The 27,342-nt window shown below is 48.0% G+C and overlaps 2 protein-coding genes and 1 long non-coding RNA gene across 3 annotated transcripts in view; 2 read left to right on the top strand and 1 right to left on the bottom strand.

Annotated features, from left to right (window-relative positions):
* Positions 1 to 21,987, top strand: part of LOC135805080 (lysophosphatidic acid phosphatase type 6-like) — a 23,260-nt gene extending 1,273 nt beyond the window's left edge. Inside the window, exons 2-11 of the mRNA XM_065319072.1 lie at positions 5,547 to 5,686; positions 6,021 to 6,103; positions 6,334 to 6,548; positions 10,715 to 10,818; positions 12,199 to 12,270; positions 13,600 to 13,732; positions 18,311 to 18,349; positions 19,103 to 19,149; positions 19,947 to 20,012; positions 20,651 to 21,987. Of these exons, the coding sequence (XP_065175144.1) occupies positions 5,547 to 5,686; positions 6,021 to 6,103; positions 6,334 to 6,548; positions 10,715 to 10,818; positions 12,199 to 12,270; positions 13,600 to 13,732; positions 18,311 to 18,349; positions 19,103 to 19,149; positions 19,947 to 20,012; positions 20,651 to 20,705 (954 nt within the window). The 3' untranslated portion in view covers positions 20,706 to 21,987. The remainder of the gene's footprint in view (positions 1 to 5,546; positions 5,687 to 6,020; positions 6,104 to 6,333; positions 6,549 to 10,714; positions 10,819 to 12,198; positions 12,271 to 13,599; positions 13,733 to 18,310; positions 18,350 to 19,102; positions 19,150 to 19,946; positions 20,013 to 20,650) is intronic.
* The window catches only part of LOC135805082 (uncharacterized), an 18,925-nt gene continuing 12,711 nt past the window's right edge, over positions 21,129 to 27,342 (bottom strand). Inside the window, exon 2 of the long non-coding RNA XR_010551116.1 lies at positions 21,129 to 21,242. This is a non-coding gene — a long non-coding RNA (uncharacterized LOC135805082). The remainder of the gene's footprint in view (positions 21,243 to 27,342) is intronic.
* Positions 23,880 to 27,342, top strand: part of LOC135805079 (lysophosphatidic acid phosphatase type 6-like) — a 16,610-nt gene continuing 13,147 nt past the window's right edge. Inside the window, exons 1-5 of the mRNA XM_065319071.1 lie at positions 23,880 to 24,810; positions 25,757 to 25,896; positions 26,329 to 26,411; positions 26,608 to 26,822; positions 27,039 to 27,142. Coding sequence (XP_065175143.1) covers positions 24,430 to 24,810; positions 25,757 to 25,896; positions 26,329 to 26,411; positions 26,608 to 26,822; positions 27,039 to 27,142 — 923 coding nt within the window. The 5' untranslated portion in view covers positions 23,880 to 24,429. The remainder of the gene's footprint in view (positions 24,811 to 25,756; positions 25,897 to 26,328; positions 26,412 to 26,607; positions 26,823 to 27,038; positions 27,143 to 27,342) is intronic.

Raw genomic sequence — 27,342 nt, 5'->3', positions numbered from 1 at the left:
GAGTTATACACCCTACGGTGTGTATTTGATGATATTCTCAGTTTCCCACAAATGCATTGCCCTGTCCTGGCCGGCCGGAGTGATGAGCAGCTATCCTTGATGTTGAAGAATGGTTGCTCGTCATTTAGCTCAGGGCAATGTAGCCTGTGCAACTGTGCTTATCATTAAAAAAACTAGATGCATTCTTGTACAAAGCTCGCTGCATTTCTCAGTTAGAGCACTTGGCTGACTTTGATGCTTTGATCCGGTTTAAAAATGCTTTGCTGTTCTCTAGACTTCATTGCAATCGGTTTGGCCAGCCACTCTGAGCTATGCTGATGAGACCTAACTAAAGTAACAAGGTGGAAACAAGTTGTCTGGAGGTTGTCTATCATGGTGCAGCCAGTAGATTCGTTACGCCAGTAGACTGTGACTCGGATGCTAGTTCAGCATTTACATTCATCTCTCATCTATATACTTGTTATAATCTTGACTTCGCTCGATTCAGAGATCAAACAAGTTCAAACAGAGAACTCATAGTTACAATGGATCCAAGATTATATTACCATGAGCCTCGAAGGCTTAGCTGGAGTGGTTGAAGGATGATTAGAATGAAGAGAATCAAGCACTTATAATTGCTTCTAGAAGCGGGACAATAGAAGCGGGACAATAGAAGCGCCACAATAGGAGCGCGATAATAGTAGCGAGAATGGCAATCTTTGAGGACACTGTCTTGGCTATATGGTGTTCAATTTCAGGTCCTCATCGATGTGCAAGTCCAGGTACTTGGTGTGTCACTTGCTGGAGGAGTGTAGCTGCACAGTGCACATTCAATGTCTTGTCGTCATAACGATTGGCGGGAATAAACAATATTTGTGTCTTTCGACTATTCAAGATTAGGTTGCGCTCACCAAGCCAGTTGCTGAGATGGGTGATGGCTGAGGACAGGTTGTGTGACAGCACGACCCTGTCTTCCCTGCTATCGTGTAGCATGATATCGTCCGCGAATCGGGTTACCTGGACGGCAAACTGATCCACTTCACTGGCCACATCCTTGACATATAATGACAAACAATAGTGGTCCAGTACACACCCTTGTGGAACCCCACTTGAACATGTGAAGGATGAGCTGCTAGCCGCTGATGACTACTTGTTGTTGACGATTTGAGAGGTAGTCGCTTTTAAAACCAGTTCAGGGCTGTGCCGGAGATTCCAAGCTGGAATAGGTCTTCCACAAGTGTCTGATGCTGGACCTTATCAAAGGCCTTTGACATGTCCAGGAATGGAGCGCCAGTTGACAGCCCATCGTCTCGGGCTCTTAGGAATTTGTCTGTAACCATTGTGAGAGCATCCTCTCTAGAGTGCTGCCGTCTGAAACCAAAATTGACAGGAAGGGTAGAGATTATGTTCAGCCAGATATTGACTGAGTTGCTCATGGACGATACGCTCGAGCAGCTTGGAGACTATAGGGAGCAATGAGACAGTTCTATAGTTGGTGGGTTGACTGGGGTCACCACCTTTGTAGACGGGAGTGATATTGGCGATTTCATGCTCGGTGGCAGCTGGCCTTTGGACAATGATTTGTTGTAGATGAGCATCAGCGAGGGTGCAAGGTCAGCACAGGATTTAAGGGCCGTTGCTGGCAAGCCATCATTGCCAGTAACTTTTACCGTGGCTATTGACGATAGGAACTTCCGCACACGGGCAATGGTAACAGGCTTAACGATTGAAAGGCTGTTCGGAGACATGGGGCCTTGAGGTAGAGTCAAGGCTGGGGGACGTTGAGGATCATTGACAATGCCTGCAAACACATTACCAATGTCATCCAGGGAGCATTTGGGAAGAGTGTAGACTGGCTGTCGTCCGCTCAGCTGATTCAATACCCGCAAAGTCTGCCTTGGGTTCCCTGTAGCGTTCACAAATGCCTCATTGTAATGCTGTTCTTTCAGTGCTCGGCTAGTCCGGGTAGCCTCCCGTCTGGTCTGCTGGAAGCTGCGGTAGTCCACATCAAGTCTTGTTCTCAGCCACTTGCGATGCAGTTTGTTGCGCCTGCGTACAAGCGCTGCGAGCTCCGGGTTATACCATGTTGCGACATTGTGGGCACGGTGCTTCCGAGGCCGGAGTGGTGCATGTTGATCTGTGAGTGACATGAGATGCTCATGCCACTGGGTCCACTTTTCGGTACAGGTTTCCTCCATGGAGCACAGGTTAGCACACTGGATATCTTGCCGAAACAGGTCCATATTGATACGTCTGATGTTCCGTGTCTGTGCAGGAGCTGCAGGAGGAATTCGAATTGGAACTATGTTGAAAGGGGTTGTCACAGCATGGTGGTCGCTGAAGGAGACAGCATGATAGTTCCGTGGTCCTATTTCTTTTCTATAAATTTATCCTTGGCTCTCCATCCGAATCAATTCTCATGTTATGACTCTTTTTAACATTTCCTTCTCTCATAATATGAGCCAGAGCACGCTAAAATATGACCACAGACCGAAAATTCGATTTTCAGTTTTTTGTTCAAAAATGATCTAACACACCTAATGTTCACTGTCTGAAAGTTTTGGATTGATTGGACATCTCTAAGTGTGGCTACAATGGTATTATATGCAGCACTGTTGAAATGGTGAAATTCTATGTACAGCAATGGGATTGTCATTTTTGCACGCAATTGATATGCCCCTTGGTTCATCCTTTCCGGGTCAGTTCCTCTGTCCAGGGTCTTATAGCATGAGCTGACAGGTACTCAGCCACATCCAAAATACCAAATTGTCTATAGTCAGCTGAGCTGGGTGTCCGAAATACCTCCTGTTTGGAGCACCACTGGAGAACCGCCAGCGAAAACACGGTCAACATCTGTAGATGGCCGAAGAAGTTGGCACTCCATGTCCTCTCCATCACACTCCACCTGTACTTTTAGATATACAGTATACACTGCTGCACACAGTTTTCCTCGGCATACTAGACGTCGCACTCATATTCCCCACACCAAAGCCCATCTGCACACGGTTTTCTCTGCTCGCCAGAGAGTACTGCTTTCGCTGCATACTGCTCATGCTAGCGATGTTCCGCATAAGGGTACTCAAATTATCGACTTGAGCAAGTTGAGGGAGCAGCAGAGTCCATTGATTGTTTTTGCACTTGCAACCAATACTGGCATTGTCCCGGATATGTGCAGCGATGTCCATTCTGGCCAAATCATCGGCCGACTCACCTCCCAAGTCAGTGTCGATGCCAATCGCTTGCCAGGTTGTCATCAGAGTAGAATTCCTCGTCACTGCAGATCGTGGGACTACCAGCATCAATTATTTTTACGCTCGATGAAAGTGTCGCCCTCAAATGACTCGTCGCTGTAGCCATCATCGTCTTCCTTCTGTTTCCGACCCGAATCCTCAAAATATTTTATCCTGCGCATGGACTGCGCTTTTCTGGTGTTGGGCTGACTGCTCAGCAAACTATTACTTTCTCTCTCCCACTCTATTGCTCTAAATCTTTACTATCTCCCAACCTTTCTGTCACAGCCTGTCAGGCTACCCGTGCTTTGTTTCCGCGTGCCGAACCTTCCAGTTGAGAGATCTGAGTGGGCTCAGAATGCGCGCTTTGGACAAGCAATCATGGAGGGAACTCTCAGCCTGAGCTGGTTTTGCTCGCGGCTGCAACGCACGGGGTAGTGAACCCAGGACAGAAGCGGACCAGGCATCATGACTTTGCACATCTATCGTTATGCTGCTTCATTACGCGACCTGTTTTATTATTATTATTATTATGGACTGCGATAATGTCGTCTTCTTCCGCTCCGCAGTACATTACTACTACTAGGCTCTTCTGTCGATACATCGATTACGATCAGTTTTAGGCGACTCAGCGCAACATGGAATACAAACTCAAACAAAACTTACTTGCAACAAAGAATTGCATCCGGAACAGTCCAGTCGACCGAGGAGAACAACAACAGCGACTCGCGTTGCACTGCACTTCGTATTTTTTGCCGCGGAATTCAAATCGCGATTATCTCGACTTTTTCAAAAAAAGCTGTGGTCATGTTTTAGCGCGCTCGGGCTCATATTTTATTTGTTCTTAGTAGGAACCGGAGGGTTTTTCCTCTGGCGAGAAGGCAGAATTGCCTGTGCTCTAAACGAATTCAAATTAAAGAAACAAACAGACAGACATTTACAGTGGTACCTCGGAATTCTGACCGCCTTTCAGCCCGGGCAAAGTAGTCTGGTTTCCGGAGTGGTCTGATTTGTGAAAACGACCATCCCGGGTGAGTGCTTGTGGAGGAAAGCGGGACCGAGCAAAAGTGGTTTGGTTCCACTGTACTTCTTGCTAATGACAGCCTCCTTGGTAAAACGAAGCTGAACATACAGGTGTCTGGGGGGGGGGGGGTGTACGATAGAGAGAATACAGGTGTCTGGGGTGTGTGTACGATAGAGAGAATACAGGTGTCTGGGGGGGGGGGGGGGGGTGTACGATAGAGAGAATACAGGTGTCTGGGGGGGGGGGGGGTGTACGATAGAGAGAATACAGGTGTCTGGGGGGGGGGGGGGGGTGTGTGTACGATAGAGAGAATACAGGTGTCTGGGGGGGGGGGGGTGTACGATAGAGAGAATACAGGTGTCTGGGGGGGGGGGGGTGTGGGGGTGTGTGTACGATAGAGAGAATACAGGTGTCTGGGGTGTGTGTACGATAGAGAGAATACAGGTGTCTGGGGGGGGGGGGGGGGGGGGGTGTGTGTACGATAGAGAGAATACAGGTGTCTGGGGGGGGGGGGGGTGTACGATAGAGAGAATACAGGTGTCTGGGGGGGGGGGGGGGTGTGTGTGTGTGTACGATAGAGAGAATACAGGTGTCTGGGGGGGGGGGGGGGGTGTGTACGATAGAGAGAATACAGGTGTCTGGGGGGGGGGGGGGGTGTACGATAGAGAGAATACAGGTGTCTGGGGGGGGGGGGGTGTACGATAGAGAGAATACAGGTGTCTGGGGGGGGGGGGGGGGGTGTACGATAGAGAGAATACAGGTGTCTGGGGGGGGGGGGGGTACGATAGAGAGAATACAGGTGTCTGGGGGGGGGGGGGTACGATAGAGAGAATACAGGTGTCTGGGGGGGGGGGGGGGTGTACGATAGAGAGAATACAGGTGTCTGGGGGGGGGGGGGGGGGGAGGGGGTGTACGATAGAGAGAAGTACTGCAGGTATTACAGTCAACTTGGCTTATAACCACACTTATAACCACACTTATAACCACACTTATAACCACACTTATAACCACACTTATAACCACACTTATAACCACACTTATAACCACACTTATAACCACACTTATAACCACACTTATAACCACACTTATAACCACACTCGGCGCGGCATCAGAAAAGTGTCCTTATTCGTGAAATGTCGTTATACCCGAAGTCTCATTATATGTTTCACAGTTGGATGGGACTTTGCTCTGGGCATGAAAATTATGTCGTTATTCGCGAATTGTCGTTACATCCGCAGTCGTTATTAGCGAAGTTGACTGCAGTTCCTCCAACTGGACAATTTCCCCCGTACATGTTCTCTCGATTTCTGCAGAGTAAAGTTCCCGGTCATCCGTCAGGTGAGCTTACCGAGCTAGGATTTCGTCAAGCGGTGGAGCTTGGCCACACGTTACGAGAGCGCTACATGATTCAGCACGGTCTCGTTTCTGAGGTCTATTCACCAAAGGAGGTCTAGTATGTGCAGATCTAACTGTTTGCTCTAGTTTGTTTCTAGTGTACATGTAGTAGCCGTTCAGGCTTTGCTCCCCTTTCCCACAATCCAGGGTGTTTCCTATTCGTGCCACTGAAAGCGATGTCGTTACATTTTGGCTCTGCACCATGCTTACTGTTGTACTTCAAGTACATAGATTTCCATTCAAACTTCTTATTTCCTCTATACCCATGTTGGCTGTCAGGTAAATTGGATCGTGTTGTGCATGTACATGTATGCACTTTAATAGGGTCACCATTGCAACATGGAGTTTTAAGGAAGTTAATAGGATGTGCTGTTCCCTTTGTGTGTTGATAGTGTGCGCACGACAAGCATCAATCGCACGAAGCAGACAGCGCAGGGCGTGCTGACAGGAATGTTTGGTGCCCACAAGCCAGCCGGTAACTCTACTCGAATGCTTCTGTACTAATGATCTGCTATTGGCATGACTCAGAACTTCAAGCCTGAAGTGTAATATCCTTTGTGCTAGAATTGTTAGGTACCCTCTCCCTTACATTGCCTCCTTGCGCATCCTTTCCTTGCTGGCTCACTCATATGCCTTGTGATGGTTTTCTCTGCAATGTTGTATATAGAATGTATCGTGTTACATTTTCTTCGACTTGCTTGACAGAGCGTGTGGTGCTGTCTACCATACCCTGGGAGAAGGAGGTCATCGTGGGAAACTCTCGCATTTGCCAATCATACAGGCAGCTGGCTAGCCACGTCGAGGTCAGTATCCGCGGCCAGTCGGTGGCGAACGAGAGGCAGAGAGTCATGGAGGCACTGGGCATTCCAGCCGAGAAAATGCATTTCGTCTACCTGTATGATGTCCTGGCAACAAGGAAGGTGAGAGTCTCAGTCTAGCTGCTGCACTCCCTGCTGCGCTGCCTGGTTAGCTTACATGTGCCAGTCCGTATGTATGGTTTTTTTTAGTAGTATTTATTTTATTTACCATCAGATGCCTCAACAGTGATATACACAACTCTTTTAAAGAGGGCCGATAACGGGATAAGTGGAAAGGAAAAGAAAAAAATAGAAAAGAATTGGAATCCAGACATCAAGCAGTAATCAAACACCAAATCGACTTCAAGCTCAGTACAAGAACGATCAAGATCATCGAGAAACTCAACGGATTCCAAAAAGAAGGTCAAAATACTTCTTAAACGCCAGTGGGTCTTTAAAAAGATCCCTGAGTTGGTTTGCAAATGTAGAGGTACAGTGGTGTCTGCGCCACTCGGCAGGCAGTGTGTTAAAGAAAATTGCGGCACGATTAGAAAAGAATTTACTCCATCAGTTGTCCGGAGCTTTGATATGGCAATGGAGGCATTAGAGTGGCTTCTACTTCAAGAAGTAGTTCTAGGGCCTGTTGTGATCGGTGGAAATAATTCCGTTAGGGTAGGCAGTGAGATGATGACATGATTTCTATGGTCAATATTGGCGTGATGTCGTCCTGTGACTTAGCACCACAGGCAGCTCGCACAGCACGGCGGAAAACAGTAGAGAGCCTTTGGCGGTCCTTAGCGGACAGCTTTGTTACAAAACACGAACAACAGTACAAAGGATCAGGTAGAATGACTGATCAATAAATTGCCTCCTGGCCTTCCTGCTCAGTTGCCGAAAGGACTGACGAAGAGCGCCAACCTTAGCACATGTCTTGCGAATTACAAAGTCAATGTGAGGCGACCACGTTAGGCGGTCACCAATGATGACCCCCAGGATTCGGGTGCTGGTAACGTGGGTCAATACCTGATTGTTAAGTATCACAGGAACAGACAGGTGCAGAGGGAGTTTAGAAATGACCATGGCGACAGTCTTGGCAGAGTTGACTGACAACCCTAGGTCCGCAAGATCTAGAGCAAGCACTGAAAGTACCTTTTTGACGGCGTCGACAGCTTCATTTGGCGACCGTCTACTGGCATACAATGTCATGTCATCCGCGAGCATCGGCAGCTTGCAGGAAAGAGCATCAGCTGCGAGCGGCAGCTTCCGCACATATATATTGAAGAGCACAGGGCCCAGAGTGGTTGCGCGGTCGACCGGTGCTTCCGGAAACCAAATTGATCTTCATGGAACGGGCAACGTTCTTGGAAAAACACCTGGAGACGAGAGAACACGCGCTGCTCAAGGAGTTTGGCGAGAATAGACGTTAGAGACACCGGGCGGTGATTGGAAGGGCAATTACGGGGGCCTTGTTTTGACTTCAATATCGGGGTGATGTGGGCAATTTTGAACCGGGATGGAAAGTGTCCAGAAGAGAGGGAAGTGTTGTATAAAATGGTAAGTGAAAGGGCGACTACGTCTTTCGATACCTTTAACAAAAAAGACAGAATTCCGTCCGGGCCAGGAGCTTTGCGACTATGGAGGGCACTGATTAGCCTTTTCACTTCTGAGACAGTTACTGCCTCGAACGTCCTGAGGTCCGTAGAGTTAGCCGGACCCATTGGCAGATCATAGGTAGCATGATTATCGGTGACAATAGCGTGGAAGTAATCGTTTAGTCTCTCAGCTGGGATAGTAACTGTTTGCCTCTGTGGCGTACGCTTGGTGATCGTGTTCAATCTTTTCCAGAACTGTCGAGGTTCCCGTTCATACGGCCTGCACCGATCCGCAAAGTGACGATTCTGAAGATGACGGTACAAGTTGTTGGACTGACAACGTAATCTCTTGAACTGCGCCCATTAGGACCATGTCACGAAAGTTGGCTGCTTTTAACTTCTTGAAAGCTGATTTGCGTTCTCTGATCAAGTCAAGAAGAGCCTTGGTCATCAAAGGGCAAGTCTTCCGATTCCGCTTCGGTCGCTTCCTGGGCCCATAAGGCGCTGCAATGTGAAGTGCAGCATTAAATTTCTCGGCCCATTCGTCTAACATCAGGTCGGTGTCAGTGGTTGCAAAATGATGAAGATTGGAAGACAACAACATACCGCAGAAGCGGTCTGCGTCGAAGCTTCGGTAGTCTCTGCGTTGTCTGCTTGATTGCTGACCAGCGGTGTCGGAGTTCCGTGTGCCCGCTGTGGACGATGGGACAGTACTGATGACCAGGTGATGGTCTGAGAACTCACAGTCTATAACGGATGCTGACGTGACAAGGTCGATGTTCGTCAGTATGCAGTCAATCGACGTGCGTGTCGTGGCAGTGATTCTGGTTGCGTCCTGGACTTTATTGGCTATCCCGCACGGGAGTAACAGTGTGTTCTTGAGATGTTGGAAAATGCTGGATGCCTGATGCAGGAGGTCTACATTGACGTCGCCTAATAATACAACATTTTTGCTGTTCAGTTGTTCTGTGGCTGTGGCAAGTCGAGTCCAGTACTTCACTGGCTCGGATGGGGGCCGATATATGCAACCGAACAAAGCACCATCATTGACTGTGCCGGTTCTGAGCCACATCAATTCTAGACTGGCATGCGAGTGGGTCAAGACAGAGACAGGAGTCACATTAACTTGGTCGTTCACGTACATGCAAATTCCCCCTCCTTTCCTGCAGGGGCTGCAGTAGGACAAGCACGAGCAGCCCTCAGCGCATGGCCGATCACGACGGAAAAGAATTGCTCCCGGCACAGAGACCTCCTTGTCCGAGATGCTGGAGTCAAGCCACGTTTCAGTAACTGCCAGAATATCCAGGGCATGTTAGTCTATTAACTTAGCAATAATGTGTGTTTTATGTCTAAGGCTGCGAATATTTATGTGGCCAACCTTTATGTGGGTATATGAACGGCTTACGGGGGCCAAAGGTTGAGGAGACGATGGTGTAAAGGCTGGAGCATGCGGGTTCAAGGGGAGTGGGTCGGTGGTTTGAGCCATTATGCTTTAACGGGTTTGGGAGCCCAGGCCTCTGTACCAAATCGCCACTCTCTTACAGTACGGTCAACTTTGTCAGGCCAGAACGATTCTTCCGCGACCTTCTTGGCGTCCGTGACCAAGACTGTAATATGGGCAGAGGCTGTTCTAAAGTGGACGGAGGTGTACACGACGCTTTGTACTACAGATACGCCTTGTGCCTTGCAGTGCTCAGCTATTGAATCCGCATCGCAGTCCGGGTCAACATTTCCGATGTAGCACACCATCACGCGTGGTCGTCCTACGAGTCCAGGTGCACTCTTGGGTGTTTTCGGTGCTGTGTACCGCGATGTCTCCTCCCTGCGGTGATTTGGCTTTTGCATACGTTTGTCGTGGCCAGGACCGCCAGGTGCATGTGGCCTTGGTGGCTGCCTTGCAGAGTCTGCGTACGAATTTTCTACAATGTGCTGTGCAGCTGGACCTTGTGTTTGTACCGGTGCATGTGGTGATGTGAGTGACTGGGGTAGCGTCGGTACTCGTACTAAAGTGCATTGGGAGGGTACTACTTGTAGTAGTTCTGAGATGAGTTGTATCCCCAGGGTCAGCGTGGACGTGGGTCAAACGGGATTGGTCATCTTGTTCAGCATGTAGTTCACGGCGGAGCTTTTGCACGTCGTCCTTCAACGCCTGAATTTCCCTGTCAGAATCTCTCAGCTGTACATTCACATCTTTCATCGTCTTTAGCTCTGATTTCAGTTTCCTTACTACCCCGGTAAGTTCGGAGAGTGCGGCGCAAAGGTTAGCTACATCAGGGTTAGCATGACTTACGGGAGCCGAGTCCTTGGATCCTCTCAGTAGGGCAATCAGCATTGGCCTGTTCGCCTTTCTGGGGGACTCCAGTCAGTCGCTGGATGAGCTCCTTGAGCTTGTCGTCAGTAAGCACGGCGATGTCCGTATTGGGGTCGAGTTTCTCGGCCATTATATCACTATTTACTGGTGTTCCAAGGGCCTAGTGCCCCGGGAAACCGAAAAAAGGAGTAAAGTTCAGGAGCTCGCAAATTTGCATCCACCCCTGACTCAGTTCCTTTATGTTCACCGTATTGCAGTACTAGTCGAGGGGAAACCCCTCTATACAAACGGTGCATGCTCCTGCCACAGTAAGTATTCTTTGATAAGCGACCTTTCCACGGCAAGTAACGCTGCTGCCGGTTTGGGCCGTTCATTCTGTTTCACAGGCACATGATCTTCCACTGCCGCTGGGGATCGTACCAGAACTGCTTGATGATATCGAGGTTGGTGCAGTTCTCTGTTTTGACGACAGCTATCTGGGAAAGAACAAGTAAGCTTGATGCTGAATAACATTATGCACCCATTCAGGTTAAGGCTAGCGATGACCCATACACCTACCGTGATAAGTTTTGCTCGAAGGATGTCTGTACATGTACATGTATGCTAAAAGTATACTTTGCAAACACAAAAGTAGGCACTGTTACTGCAGAAGTGACCGATGCACACAAAGTGCAGAGCCGTTCACACGCTCACACACCAATGTCCTGCCACCACTGGTGCATGCAGTTCAGCTGACTGTACGAAAGGTGATAATATTGGCTGGGTTTCGTTTTGTTCTTGCCCTTTTCTACCTGAATGTGACCATATTATGTGGAAAAATCCCTTTTGCCTATTTGACTGTTGCTCAATGACCTGGTTTTGACCAACACTACAGAGATTCATCATGGTAATGTCTACGTTGTTAGCGTATCTACTTGTCAGTATCTAGTGTAACACTGTTATGTGAACAAGTGACAATGCCTACATGTTAGTATATCCACCGTTCCACTATGAATAAGTGACAATGTCTACATGTTAGTATATCCACCGTTCCACTATGAATAAGTGACAGTGGATATGGTGTCTAGTAAGTACTAAGGAGCCAGTTGAACAGCAGTGAAATCTACGCTGAACTTCGGCCACGGGTCCTTTTCCACACAGAGCCGTGATCCTACCCTTGGCTGATTTATGACTCTGTGTGTGTGTGTGTGTGTGTGTGTGTGTGTGTGTCGGCAGCAGCGGGGGTGAAGGAGCCTCCCCCGAAGACGATTGTGTGCCACGTTTGCGGCCGCCTGTTTCGTCGGCGCGCCGACATGGCCCGGCACAAGTGCACAGCAGTCCGACAGCTCCCCGTATCACAGCAGCCTGGGTCGGTGCAGTGTCCTGCCTGCAGTAGATGGCTCCGGAGCAGGGGTGGGCTTGCAGTGCATAAGTGCCTAGGGAGTGACAACTGTGACGACCGACCGCCTTTTGATGCTCCTCCTGTTGCCGAGGTCCCGGTGTGTACTGCCTGCCAGCGTACTTTCAAGTCTACTGCTGGCCTCAAGCGCCATCGCTGTGGACCCCGCCCGAAGCGCCCTACAGTGACTGATCGCCAGCACTTTGAACATCATTGCCGAGTCTGTAGTCAACGCCAGTTTCGGAGGCGACAGGACCTGGAGCGCCATTTGAAGCACTGCCTACCTCTCCCCTAACCTCTCTGACAGTACCTCCCTTTGGGGAGCGGCGTGGCCATTTCTGGCAGCTGTCAATAATAATAATAATAATAGTGTGTGTGTGTGTGCATGCGTGTGTTGACCGTTACCATCTGGCTTGCACATTCGGTGCCTGCCTGAGGAGGATAGCCATTGACTGATACGCGGCAATGTTTGCTGTCAATTTTTGTTGTCAGGATTCCTACTCTCAAGCTTAGTTGTGGAGTAATGCTGCACACTCTGCTCACCAATCTCAAATCCGACGAAGAGTAAGTCCGGTAGTGTTGTACTATGCGGTTGAGGATTGCAAGGCAGGAAGGGGTCTTTTCCGCTGCGTGTGTGTGTGTCAACATTCAAACACAAGGCGGTGTGCTTGTAGTTTGCGTATTGTGACATCGACTACACTCAAACGCCTCTTATCCGGACGCCTCAGATACGGGCACGTCTCTCTACCGGGCACCTTCAGCTTGAGTTCCTATGGCAAAAATGTTTTGAATTTTGGGGGTTTGAGCTTTTTTCGTATGCGCAAGTGCTTATTTGTCACTGCCAACCTGTGAAATCCACACATTCTTATCAACGGATTCTTTCTGTAGCCTGAACATGTGCAATACGTGCCAAATGAACTTCTTCAAAAAATGACATGATACATGGTAGATGAGTTATCCTGAGATACAGGCAAATCTGAGATACGGGCAGTACCCGGTCCCAAGGTGCCCGGATAAGAGACATCCGAGTGTACAGTCAGACCTCGTTTATCCGGTCCTCGTTTATCCGTATCCCTCGCCATCCGGAAGAAAATCGCTGGTTACTGATGTGCAGCATATGTTATGCATACAACATAACCGGACCTCGCGATCCGCATACCGGTGCATGATTTTGTGTACAAACTGGTTAAAATGTGTACAAAATGCTTCGTCGTATCCGGTTGCATGTGGCTGGCTAGCGCTTGCAGAAGCTAGTATCAAGGAGTTGTACAAGCAAATGAGGTCCTTGACCTGCTGGATGTGTGCGGACAGCACTCAGTTGCATGCACTTGTCATTTTTCTCGCTTGTTTTACATACTGGGCACGCTAGTTGTGCTGCATAGGACCTGTCTATATGTATGTATGATATGATGTCACTGCTTTTGACATGCCACATGCATATACAGTACGTGTGTTCAGTTATCCGGTAACCTCGCCTATCCGGATATTTTTGTGGAAAACAGATGTGTGCGGTTAAGCGAGGTCTGACTGTAATTGCTTCCTTTTGTTATGCTCTGCCCCCATGCATATTAGTATATTACGAGCCTGAGCCACATTCTGTATGCGTGCAGTTGTCCGCACAGCTGCAGTGTGTGTTGAAGCGTTTGCATGAGCATAAGTACTAGCCAGTGTGTCTACTGTCTGTCCTTCACAGGCCGTGACTTCACTCTCCTGTATCTGGTTACAACAAGCCGGCTATCACCCACAACCAATTAGCACCTATTATCAGTCCCATTATCCAATCACATGCTAGTGGGTGTGTGTGTGTGTGTGTGTGTGTGTGTGTGTGTGTGTGCGTGCATGCGCGTGCATGAATGTCGAATATCCGTTTCTTTCTTCTTCTCCACTGCACAGGGATCAGCCAACGCTGCTCCTGTTCTCGATGCATGACTCGTTGATTTCCCCTCTGTTGGCTGCCGTCGGCCCACGTGACAAGACATGGCCACCGTTCTGTGTTGACGTTTCCTTTGAGCTCTATCAGGATAAGGTACAGTGGCGGCGGGGCTACAGTACTGCGGAGCGCCGAAGAACGGCCAGCCTGGAATCTCACCAACCACAGCCGCATACCAATGTATACACGGTGACTCAACTGTGCATCGTATGTAACTTAGTACATGAAAATAAGAGCGATCTAGGCTAGGAGGCTGACCACCCGGTTCTTCGGCGACCGACAGTACTGTACCCAATAAGTAACTTAGTTGAGAGTCAGAGGAAACTCAGCGTTAATTCGTTAACTTGAGCGTTGCATTGAGTGTTGCTAGGACAATCTGTGTCAATGACCCTGCACCGAGAGCCTCACTGCTGCACCTGCAAGAGTCCCGGAGAAAAGGGAGAGTTGCTTCACGATACCAGATGTAGTCTTGTGTGTTTACATAAATTGCTACTTCAAGTACTATCTCTAGGGGCGAGTGGAGGCCTGCCGTTGGAGTCTCTACATGCAATAGAAGAAAGAAAGAGACTTGAAAGTTGAAAGTAAATAAGAAGGAATGACAGGAAAGAGTATAGTAGAGATAGGAAATCACAGGCAGCTACTGCAGTAACATTACTTTGTAGGAAAGGGGCATGTTTCTAACATGTCAGTGTCTTTAGTACATGTGTTCAGCAGAGGAGATGCAGAGCGAAAGTACTTCCAGGTCTTAAATCCTACTCTATTTTTCTATTTTTTTTTCTTTTGATCTTTTCCTTACATTTGTGTGCCTGTGACTTTAGTCGATCTCATGTAATAAGGCAACACTGCCTGTTTGTTATTCGACGTTAAATAAACCAATTCAAGTAGAGGGCTGTTGAGTACTCTTCCTGGATGGCTGCATCACAGCCACTGGGAAGTTTTTCACTCGGGCATGTGGGATACGCCATCATACACTTGGCTGCGGCCCGGAATCTTCTTACATCAAGGTCAACAGGTGTCTGACCAACCAAGCCGGTACCACAGAGCACCAAACATCAAAGGCCCGAGGCTGCCATTCTCTACGTAGCGTACCAGTGCAGCCATCTGCTTCTGATATCGCTTGCTTTGTAACCGAACCCATTCAGGGTTTCATGCTATTGTATTCAGCTACTATGTCCATCCAGGGATATCACCTGGCCACAGCAAGTGGCCGTGTCATTTTGTATATCTCTGCTGAAGCAAGAAGTACAAAGTGGTAGTGGTAGTAGTAGCAAGAGTACATAACCCCCCAGAGTGTGCAACGCCTGATCCAGCTCTGCATAGGGTCTTGGTCGAGCGTAATCGGATATTTGCGTCATAATACCGTACACATCTGAGAGGAACCCGGGGAGTCGCAGGTACTCTCGGATCAAAAACAACGGTGCCCTGCCTCGAGACCGGCCTTGTGCTGGTGTGGAGTGTACGCATGACATCAGAAGATCCGATTACGCTCGACCAAGACCCTATGCAGAGCTGGATCAGGCATTGCACACTCTGGGGGGGTATGTACTCTTGGTAGTAGCAGTATTCTTTTATTTTCCATCGGAAGCCTCAACAGTGATGAACACAACTCTTAAGAGGGCCGATAACAGAGTAGAGGGGTGTGGGGTGAGAAAAATAATAATAAGAGATGTTTAAACGAAACTAAACTGTGAAGTCGCAACTTCTAAGTTCGTAAACTGTTACTTGGAACAATAAAGCAGCAGTAAGCAGTAAGCAGTAAACACAGGTATACAATACAAGCGATGCAGATCAATGAGATCGTTTGCTGAAAAGAAGATCAAAATACTTCTGAAAAGACTTTTAGCATGGTCTTAATGGGATAAAGGCAAGAATTGAAGAGATGTTTAAACGAAATTAAACTAGGAACGCAGTAAACACAGTTTATACTTGAAGTATACAATACAAGCGATGCAGATCAATGAGGGCGTTTGCTGAAAAGAAGACCAAAATACTTATGATAAAATACTTTTAGCATGGTCTGAAGGTGCTTAGCAAACGTGGAAGTGCGGTGCTGGGTGCGCCACTCCACAGGCAAAGAATTAAAGACCAGTGCAGCACGATTTGAAAAGGAATTGACACCGTAGGTCGTCCGGAATTTAGATATTGCAGTAGCAGCATTAAAAGAGCTTCTTGTTGTCCTAGGGCCGGTTGAATCTAGAGGGAAAAGGTCCGTCAGATTCGGGAGAGGGAAAACGACATGATTAACATGGATAAATTTAGCTGCTACGAATAAGGTTATGTTCAAATGGATCAATCGACAATCTAGCTAACAGCGGCATGACGTCATCTTGTAGTTTCGTGCCACAAGCAGCGCGTACAGAACGACGAAAAAACGGACGAGAGTCGCTGTCGGTCCTTGGCGGATAGCTTCGTTGCAAAGCAAGAGCAGCAGTATAGTAAGTCAGGCAGGATAACAGAGAGGATAAACTGCCGTCTTGCCTTCAAACTTAATTGCCGAAAATGCCGTCGAAGAACGCCAACCTTTGTGCAAGTCTTCCTAACGACAAAGTCTATGTGACCAGACCATTAAATATCACTGTCTACAATGCCTCCCAGGATTCTCGTGCTAGACACTTGAGTCAGAGGCTGTTGGTTAAAAACGATTGGAGTTGAGAGGGGTTGAGAAGACTTAGAAATCATCAAAGTTACAGACTTTGTCGCATTAATGTGTAGTATCCCTGCCTGGCTAATACGGAACTTTACCTGACGTATATTTAGTGTATCTCCGTACGTAAGGGGTCGTCGCAAAAGTTTTTTGTCGTCCCTGAAACGAACATGATTCGTTTGGGGGGGAGGGGGTGCGAGCCAAAATCGCAAGTCGACCGACACTGTGCATATGACATGTACATGCATGCGATTTTCGTCGTCCAGCATAGCAAGCTGTGTTCGTTTCAGAGGGAGGGGAGGGGGTCCAAGTACGAAATGAACGATGTTCGTTTCAGGGACGACAGAAAACTTTTGCGACGACCCCTAAGCGTACGGGGTCTGTTGCATAAAAGCTGCTGCGCATTTCTGTTTTCTTTAGAATTTACAGCAACGACAAAGCCGAGCAGAAGAGCTATTCAACCTCCATGTGTGCACCGGAGAGAAAGTTCTATTGATTTGCCGCTTCTTCTTTTACTTGTAATATATTCCAGGTGTGTACCTGAGAGAAAGTTGAATTAAACGCTAACTCGTGTTGATTGCACCGCGCCTCCACTCGGCTACCTATTACATTGGTGGCAGCGGTGTGTATTTTTAAATAAAACAACGTGATTCGACCCCAGACCACAATGCCTCGACCCGCTGCAGCTCCGTGCGACGAATCAAGATGAGAATCATGTTTCTTGCCTTCCTCGGCCTGGCCCTGCTTATTAGCCTGCAGCACAGTCAGGGTGCTAGCGTGGATCACCCTTCTCTCCACACGGCACACACTGGAGACTCCGATAGCGATTCCAAGCGACCCGCTACCTACATGTATACTACCGGTGGTGATGGCGAAGCTGATGAAGACGACGACAGGCAGGCTGCTGACCAAGACACGGAGGGTATTCCCCAAGACCAGCAGCGTTTGATTTTCGCCGGCATGCAGTTGGCAGACGGCCGAACCCTGAGTGACTACAATATTCAGCAGGAGTCCACTCTTCACTTGGTACTCGTCTCCGTGGTGGAATGCAGATTTTCGTCAACACTCTTCCTGGCTAGACCATCACTCTTTATATCGCTCCAAGCGATGCTATCGACAATGTGAAGACCATGATTCAAGACGAGGAGGGGGTGATTTGTCTGACGCCGAGCTAGTCGCTCTGAGTGACCGGCTCAACCAAGATGAAGATAAAACCTGGCTCGCCCTCCGCCGTAGCTCCAGCCGCCGCCGTGGTTACTAACGCTGATTCCAGGTCGTCCAAGCTCGTCTAGATCCACAGAAGCGAATCAGTGACGGTAGCGGCGGCTTCAGCTGGTGTACGTCTGCTGGCATACGTCATATCGTCAGCGAACATTGGGAGCTTGCAAGAAAAGGCCTCTGCTGTCAACGGGAGCTTCCATACATAGATATTAAATAGAACTGGACCCAGAATGGTGCCCTGTGGCACGCCACTAGTGATTGCCACCAACGGAGACTTTCCAGTGTGGGTAACCACCCGCTGTTGCCGAGCACAAAGGTATGATCGGAACCAGGCCAGGGCCGCTCCCGAAATACCGACAGCTGCGAGAGCAAGAAGAAGCTGCTGATGCGTTACCATAACAAATATTCAAATCAATACGGACAACCGCCGTGTGCAGTCCAGCGTCGCGCGGGACAAGCCAGTCGTTCGTAACCTTGGTGAGAAGCTGTCCGGTGGAACGGTGCTTCCGAAAGCCAAACTGGTCCACATGGAATGGGCAACGATCATTAAAAAACACGTGTATACGAGCAAACACAAACACAAGCCCCTCCAGGAGCTTGGCTAGGATAGACGTTAAAGACACTGGGCGGTAGCTAGAAGGGCAGTCGCGGGGGCCTTGAGTTGACTTCAGAATCGGTGTGGTGTTTGCGGTACGCGTTTTGTGACGAATTTGATCACCAAACTGTTGCACAAAATAGCGCAAGCACATCCAGCAGACAATGTCACAGTGTACTTGTGCATGGTTTCTTCTACACTCCTTTTTCTGCAGGATGACGACAAATTTGTCAAAGTGTCCTCCGGTGACAAGGTGAGTTGGCTCCTGCCGCAGCTGAACTTGCCGCATTTTAGTGTGCCCTTCTTGGAAACCGCGCGCACCAGCCGATGAAGTGTATGGATATTGTATGTACAGTAGAGAGGTGATAGACACACACCAGCAGATGAAGTGTATGCTTGGTTCAACTGTATAGCAACACTAACATCGGATGTGCCGTCTAAAACTACAAATTATGGTACAGCCATGTAGTACCCATGGCAATGAAGCGTCTGGCCCGTGTTAAGTTAGTACACTTGAAAGTGGGAAGAAAAGAGACACCGTGGTGATATACATGTAGAAGAGCCAAACACACGATGTGTCTATCGACCTACTCACATGTGATTTTGCATGTGCAGTGAGCACCATTCCACACAACAATATCATACCCCAATAACTGATCCAGAATGAAACAGTCGAAGAGTGTGTAGTTCAGTTCATTTCGATAGCGTGCATCTCTGATTAGATTCTCCAACAGTAGCTGGGTGCCTAGTTGTGTCACACAGTGCTGAGTGTGAAGTCTGTATAATAATGATTCCTACTAAAGACCAATGGGATCAGACTGTAAGTAGAACTCACTTTAAAAAAAATCTGAAACACTGAATACGGAATCATGACATCTGCAGTTCCACATCCCAGTTGCACGAGTACATGTACACCCTCCCCACTGTAAAGGTTCTTTCCTTTGTCTTCAAGGTTGCAAGTTGCTTTCTGCAAAACCTCTGCCTGATTCTCTTTATTTTTTTGTAGGATATTCTTGTGGACGGCTGCAGCGCGATCTATTGTCCTCTGGAAGAGTACGTAGACTTTGGTGTTGATGATATGCAACTGTACTTCAGGAGTGCTGCTCAGTTTCAGTTTTTTTTCACAGCTAGCATTTCCAGTTGTTCGCAACTCGGAGTCAAGGTGTTCGCCCTCTTATTTCTCGGTAGGGAGCATTTAAGCTTCTATCATTATCATCACTACCGCCATGAAACAGGTTCACTGCTCTGCTCGTCCCTTTCTTACGTTTAGCGGGGCAGCAAGCGCAGGTTGTCCCAGTTCAGCAACTGCATATGCTGTAGTATGTTTTCTATTGAAAAAGAAAATCTACTGTAAAACCGGAAAATTTCGGCGGAGATTTATTTTCAATACCTTCGGTACAGGTAATTTTTACCTAAAATAAAACGCGACCTAAAATTGAACCATACCATGCCACACAGTGTGCAAAATGCTTTTTTGCATCTAGAAAACTGGTTTACCGAAATTTTCGCGCTACTGAACCGTTGATTTTGGGAAATGCCGAAAATATTACACCACCGAAAATTCCCGGTTTTACAGTATTCAACCTGTGGTCAGTACTGTTATCAGCCAGCAGGAATCACGACCTCCGATGTGGGGAGCAGCCAAGTACTTGTACAATGACATGACAGTACATCAGTACATTGTACTGTTATGTCAGATATTGAGAAATCCATGAAAAGATAGAGTTGGATTGGCAGTTGACTGCACAACTGTATACATGTAGTACAATGGCCTGGTTTGAAAGGTTTTGACGTTTTTGTAATCCCTTTTTAGAATAGTGCTTGTGCATACACTTTCCGGCTATTTCTAGATTTGTGTCAAGCATGGAGAGGTTTGCTGTTGACGCTGAGCACCAAAGAGCTCTATGTAATGACAGGTTAGTACTACGTATGCTGTATTCATGAACAATCCCGTATGGTCTTACAGTAACAGGGTCCTTTGTGGCACAGGCAGGAACCCGGCAGACAGCAGCACAGGTCAATGGCAATTACAACAACCAACAACAACCAACAACAACAACAACAACAACAACAACAACAACAACAACAACAACAACAGCTGGAATGTGAAGCTCTTAATAATGACATTTTCCGTATTCGCTATCAATAAAACGTATCCCATCGAGTCACTAGCACTCTTTCTCCTAAAGCCAAGGTTTGTCTCATCACTCACATGAGCAGTGTTCATCTGATCGAGGCTCCACTGTAACAAGCTTCAATTGGCTTAATGGTATGCACACTTGAGAGAGAGAGAGAGAGAGAGAGAGAGAGAGAGAGGGGGGGGGGGAGGGAGGGAGGGAGAGAGAGAGACTGTTAGGACTGCCTTACACCTGCGGCAATGTAGCACTGTTGAATGTTGGTCTCTATAGTCTTGACCAGACCAGATTTAGGCTAAGGCCTGTGGAGAATCCATAAATGCGAATACAAATACCAGTGCTGGATTGGCACGCACACACACTGGGCATGGTGTATGCTGTAGAAATCTACTCTGGGTGTTTATTTTTGTTCTTTGCAGTGCGTACCAAAAGCCTGAATCGGCCGAGGCTAGGAAGGCCATGACTTACTTATAGACTGCAATGGCTTGCACTGTCGTGTGTGTTCAAGAGCGGTGTGTACAACTTGCCTGGTAGTAAGGTACTCCTTCAGATGTGGGCCATACAGCTCTCACATGACTAACAGAAGAGCTGTTCATTAGAGGACACACACATCACTGGCCAAACACGTTTAGAAGTTCACCCACCCACTGTCGCATGCCTGTGTATTACCAGCACACCGTCCAGCTGAGCTGTGACAGGTAGTCTGGAATGGGTGTGGACCCGAGCAGCTGCTGCCGGAAGTACACATACATGTACACACATTGATCAGTGATCACCATACGTCTTGGTCCTGCTCGCGGCTTTCTTACACATACGCGTACACCTCGTCTGGGCGATGCATTCTAGTGCTGACCAGAGATTCGCTGCAAGAGTTGGTGTCACCGGAGTGCTTCTGTGGTATTTAATAATTTAATGAATGTGGCATTTGTTGCCCATTCGACTTTTTCAGTGTGAAGGTTTCCGCTTTTCTTTCATTTGACAATTTGCATCATACATGGTATGACAGACACCCTTTGCCATGAAGGGAGATTGTGGTTTCCCTTTGGATACGGAAAAGTCAAGAAGACTGAAACATGAACTATGCAATTTTATTTTTAGGACCTATTTATCTTAGTCTTGCGCACACCTGAAGTGCTCGAAAACTGGTATTGCTATCATGCCATACCTTGCCACTATTTTGAAATTCCATTTTTTGCATGTTCATTGCATATTCATTGTCCGTATAGGGTTTACCGGGTGTTAGCGGCCGTCGTGAGTTCCCTTCGGGAACGGACACGATAATTTATTTTTTCAATTTTTTTTATTGTCAGTATTTATCTGATCTTAGATTATGAAAGTCAATACTACGTAGATGGCGCTTCACCACCAGATCTGATCAGGGAGTCGCCGAAATAACGGTATTCATCACGACACCCTGATTCTAACTGCTAGTATCAGTTCTTTATGCCTGTCTCAATATTTTCTGTAGAAAAGAAAAAAGGACCAAGGAACTACAAGGTATGCTATACTGTCCACTAACACCACCGGTTACTAAACAATCAGCTCATGCGAACGTCAGTCCCGTCGGTCATTGTCGTGAAATGTTGTCGCATGAGCTGATTGTTTAGTAACTGGTGGTGTTAATAGTGGACATTATAGCGTAACTTGTAGGTCCTTGGTCCTTTTTCTTTTCTGTAAATTAATCCTTGGCTCTCCATCCGAGTCAATATTTTCTCATACGTGTTTTAAAGAAAGTACCTTAAAATCCGAATCTCCACCAGTGTCTACTTGCTGTGTCTGATGCGTTTGAGATTCCAGTTATGCCTCACACGAACCGTGAATTTTTTTTATGTTCAGTGTGCTGTGTGCTTTGCTTGATGCTGTGCTGCTGCAGCGTGGTGATCAATTGAGACAAAGATAGAGGCAGAGTACATGTGGGCTTGGATAATGTTGACAATCATCAGAGATCTTCGTCACACGGAGAGTTGGACTAGTACAAAGGAAATGTTTTATGGCCATGAAGCAACAGCATTGGATCTAGAACTACCACCGGAGAAACACTGAAATCCTGAAAAAATAGCACTATTGAAAGCGTGATTAGTAAGGCGAGCGGTATTAAAGCATGTGTGAAATGGTAGTTCTAGATCCAATGCTATCACTTCATGGCCATATAACATTTCCTTTGTACATGTACTAGTCCAACTCTCAGTGTGACGAAGATTCTCTGATGATTGTCACATGAAATCCGTGCTTATTGTTCCTTTGGTGTCGTGGTATGAGTGCGGTTTTTTTACTGAATATCACAGAGCCATCAGATGCTGCACAGCGGGGGCGGTGGCATATTGGATGGAAGTGGGGGCGGGGCAGAAGTAACTCCTCCGACCAAAGGTCTCGGATTCACCGTTACTCATGTACGCCGAATCCGAGACCTTTGGTCGGAGGAATTACTTCTGCCCCGCCCCCACTTCCATCCGATATGCCACCGCCCCCGCTGTGCAGCATCTGATGGTTCTGTGGTATCGTACACATTATTTCTACCGATTATAATCATGTTTCCGTAAAACTCTAGGTGTGCAATGGAGATATTTTCCGGTTATAATCATTTACTGGCAAAACATCACTAGTACCGTATACTGTAAGGCCAGACTGCTACTGTACCGGTAACCATGGTAACTCTGCTACTTGCACAATCAATCATGCACAAATCCGCAAAGTGGTGGTGGGGGGGGGGGGGGGTGGGGGGCACACATGATACACTGAGACAGGGTGAGTCCGCTGTGAATGATGTAGATCAGGGAGTCGTAAAATACCGGTATTTTACGACTCCCTGATGTAGATCTTACTACCCGGTCGAGCAGGACGCAGTTGGGCAAGTGCGGTTGGGTGCACGACTTATTAGGGAGGTTTAGTCCCACGTAATCCGTGGGTACTTTACGTGGGTGTACCACGTGATACTCAGTGACCCACGTACAGACGTTTTCTGATTCACGACATACCGTGTATGGAGGCTCACCCACGTTCCGCCAGAACGTGGGTGAAAATCAGAATGGAGCGCATTGTGCGAGCTGTGAGGGTGCTCAGCTGAAGAAGTTTCCGAAGCACGAAATCAAAATATTAGATGAGCTTCTAAGGCCGGGGTAGCTTCGTCTTTGACCAGGTTTTGGCCTTTAGCTTTATGCTTTTGTTTGTTCCGTGTGACTAAACACAACATTGCAACGTGGGTGCCCTTCATCCACTTTACGTGGATCACCCACGTACGCGTTTCCGTTACGTGGGAACTAAACCTCCCTATTGTACATCACGAGCTCTGCACAAGCAACACAGCAGTACAGAGATGTCGCACCGGTAGCAACCGAAAATAAAAAGGGAGAATCCCAGATGTGAGACCACACCTTGCCACGTGTTGTGCGGTGAGGTTTCCGATTGGTGTAAGGTTTCCAATCCATTTGATCAATATTTTGACAAGTCTTTTCAAGTTTTTGACTGTGATAAAAAATGCTTGCTGATCATGCGGCCGTGATGGCCTATGCATGATATCAAGAGTACATAAACCGTTTATGTACTCTTGATGATATGGTGCATCAAGTGCCCACCAACACTGAAGTGCTGTTTACTATTGCCAAAATAATGAATTAGTCCTCTGACGAAATTGCACGACATTTGCTGTCTGAGGACCGTAACCTGGTAACGTGGCACTCGCGGCAGGGGTGTGACAATCTGATGTGAGTTTCGTGTACTCCGGAACGTTTCCAGAATTGTTTCGGATAACCATTGATAACACACCCCGTGAATCAGGGAGTCGTAAAATACCGTGAAAAGATCGAACCGTCTGCTCGCGCCTGGACTCGGTAGCTAGCAAGCTGGTACTCATATCCGAGTTTTGAGTCTCAGCTCCCCTCTAGCTCTGCGAGACAATCATCAATCCAGACTAGTAACTAACACTTACTAATTACTTGGAATTGGAACGGCTTGGACAAGCCCGAGCAGCAGCAGCAGTGTTAATTAATCCGACGGTCTTGAAGCGAGTCACTGATCTAGCAACCAGCTAAGTGCGCCACTGCCACGGTCCGCATCCACACTACCACAGCCTTGCACAGCGGGATCGAGACACAGCCCATCGTACCAGGAATTTGTTGAGCAGTGTAGGGAAGAGCAGCAGTACAGTGAGTAGCGTTACTGTAACCCTCCAGTTGTAGATCAGTCAGCTAGCAACCCGAACATGTTTCTGAATTCCCGCACTACTGGAACTGTGCTGGCTGGTGGCGTGGCGGCAGGGAGTGCGCTATGGTGGTGGCGTGGCTCCCAAGAAGGATCGGAGCTGCACTTGGGTAGCAGTGGTGGCAGCAGCGCCGGAGGCGGTATAGGACGGGGACTAAAGCTGCTCTCTGCACATGTAGTATTTAGGCACGGCGCCAGAACTCCCATCCGCCCATGGCTGCCAGAGCTGATGCAGCCAGGTGAGGCGACCATCGACTGGGCGAAAACAGTGCCGGCTGAGGAAGATCGGGACGCCCGCATTCCCGTGTACATCCGCAATGTCTCTGTGGATGGAGCTGAGCCGGTACCGCTTCGCTGGGGGAAGTCAACGTGGAATATGTCGGTGAGTTTCCTGCAGTATCAACAATACTACTCACTTGCTGCCATATTTTTCGGGTCGGCATTGCCCACACTCAGTGACTGGTTTAAAAAGTCGCACCCCCCCCCCCCCTGCACCCTCTTGCAGGTGAAAGGCACATTCAAATCTGATTTTGCATTTGTCTTTCTTTACATGTACTAACAAAAGGCATTTTCGGTGGGTATACCCATACTTGGGCGATCAGGCCACAAGGGGACTTTGGCTGGTTATTCGGAAATGAAGGTGCAGCTCATACCTGGGAGAATACGGTTACCATACAATGGTAAAGAGTTATACGACCTACGGTGTGTATTTGATGAGATATCCACAAATGCATTGGCCTGTCCTGGCCGGCCGGAGTGACGAGCAGCTATTCTTGATCTTGAAGAATGGCATTTCTCAGTTAGAGCACTTGGCTGACTTTGATGCTTTCATCCGGTTTAAAAATGCTATGCTGTTCTCTTGACTTCATTGCGATCGGTTTGGCCAGCCACTCTGAGCTATGCTGATGAGACCTAACAAGGTAAAAAGTTCTAAAAACAGCTAGTTATCCGGAGATTGTGTATAATGGTGCAGCCAGTAGATTCCTTACTCCAGTAGACTCGGATGCTTGTTCAGCATCGTCAGCGGTACCTCGGAGGTCTGACCGCCTTTCAGACCGGGCAAAGTAGTCTGGTCTCCGGAGTGGTTTGTGAAAACGACCATCCCGCCGGGTGCATGCTTGTGGAGGAAAGTTCGGGACCGAGCAAAAGTGGTCGGATTGGTGAGGTGGTTTGGTTCCACTGCACTTCTTTCTAACGACAGCCTCCTTGGTAAAACGAAGCTGAAAATACAGGTGTCTGGGGTGTGTTTACGCTAGGGAGAAGTACTGCAGGTATTAGTTCCTCCAACTGAACAGTTCCCCGCATACGTGTTCTCTCGATCTCTGCAGAGTAAAGTTCCCGGTCATCCATCCGGTGAGCTTACCGAGGTAGGATTTCGTCAAGCGGTGGAGCTTGGCCACACGTTACGAGAGCGCTACATGATTCAGCACGGTCTCGTTTCTGAGGTCTATTCACCAAAGGAGGTCTAGTACGTGCAGATCGACGGTAACTGTTTGCTCTAGTTTGTTTTCAGTGTGCATGTAGTGGCTGTTCAGGCTTTGCCCCCCCCCCCCCCTTTCCCACAATCCAGGGTGTTTCCTATTCGTGCCACTGAAAGTGATGCCATCACACTCTAACTGTTTGGTCTAGTGTAGTGGCCATTCAGGCTTTGCTCCCTTTCCCGCAGTCCAGAGTGTTTCCTATTCGTGCCAGTGATTACAATGTCATTCTGTTTCGGCTCTCCTCCATGGTTATTGCGGTACATGGATTTCCATTCAAACTTCTTATTTCCTCTATACCCATGTTGGCTGTCAAGTAAATTGGATCATGCTGTGCATGTATGCACTTTAATAGGGTCACCATTGCAACATGGAGTTTTAAGGAAGTTAATAGGATGTGCTGTTCCTTTATGTGTTGATAGTGTGCGCACGACAAGCTTCAATCGCACAAAGCAGACAGCGCAGGGCGTGCTGACAGGAATGTTTGGTGCCCACAAGCCAGCCGGTAACTCTACTGCAATGCTTCTGTACTAATGATCTGCTATTGGCATGACTTAATTAAGCCTGTAGTTTATTATCCTTTGTGTTACTTCGAAGTAGAATTTACTGATGTCATGTCACTCGTATGCCTTGTGATGGTTTTCTCTGCAATATTGTATATAGAATGTATCGTGTTACATTTTCTTCGACTTGCTTGACAGAGCGTGTGGTGCTGTCTACCATACCCTGGGCGAAGGAGGTCATCGTGGGAAACTCTCGCATCTGCCAGTCATACCGGCAGCTGTGTGATTGGGTCGAGGTCGGTATCCGTGGCCAGTCGGTGGCAAACGAGAGGCAGAGAGTCATGGAGGCACTGGGCATTTCGGCCGAGCGAATGCACTTCGTCTACCTGAGAGATGTCCTCGTAGCAAGGAAGGTGAGAGTCTCAGTCTAGCTGCTGCACTCCCTGCTGCCTGGTTAGCTTACATGTACTAGTATGTATGTATGCATGTTGCAGTACTAGTTGAGGGGAAACCTCTCTATACCAATGGTGCATGATCACAACACTGCCACAGTCAGTCTTCTTTGATAAGCGACCTTGCCACGGCGAGTAACGCCAATGCCAGTTTGGGCCGTTCATTCTGTTTCGCAGGCACATGATCTTCCACTGCCACCGCGGATCACACCGGAATTGCTTGATGATATCGAGGTCGGAGCAGTTCTCTGTTTTGACGACGGCGTTCTGGGAAAGAACAAGTGAGCCTGATGCTGAATAACATTACAAGTACTCATTAAAAGGCTCTCATGATCCATACACCTGCCATGAGAACTTGATAAGTCTTGCTGGAAGGATGTCTGTGCATGTACATGTATGTTTAAATTGTATTTTGCAGACACAAAAGTAGGCACTGTCACTGCAATTGTGAATTTGTGATCGATGCACACAAAGTGCAGAG

This window comes from Sycon ciliatum, chromosome 1 (genome assembly GCF_964019385.1).
Source record: "Sycon ciliatum chromosome 1, ocSycCili1.1, whole genome shotgun sequence".
NCBI classification, from domain to species: Eukaryota; Metazoa; Porifera; class Calcarea; order Leucosolenida; family Sycettidae; genus Sycon; species Sycon ciliatum.
This window is presented reverse-complemented; position numbering and strand designations above follow the sequence as displayed.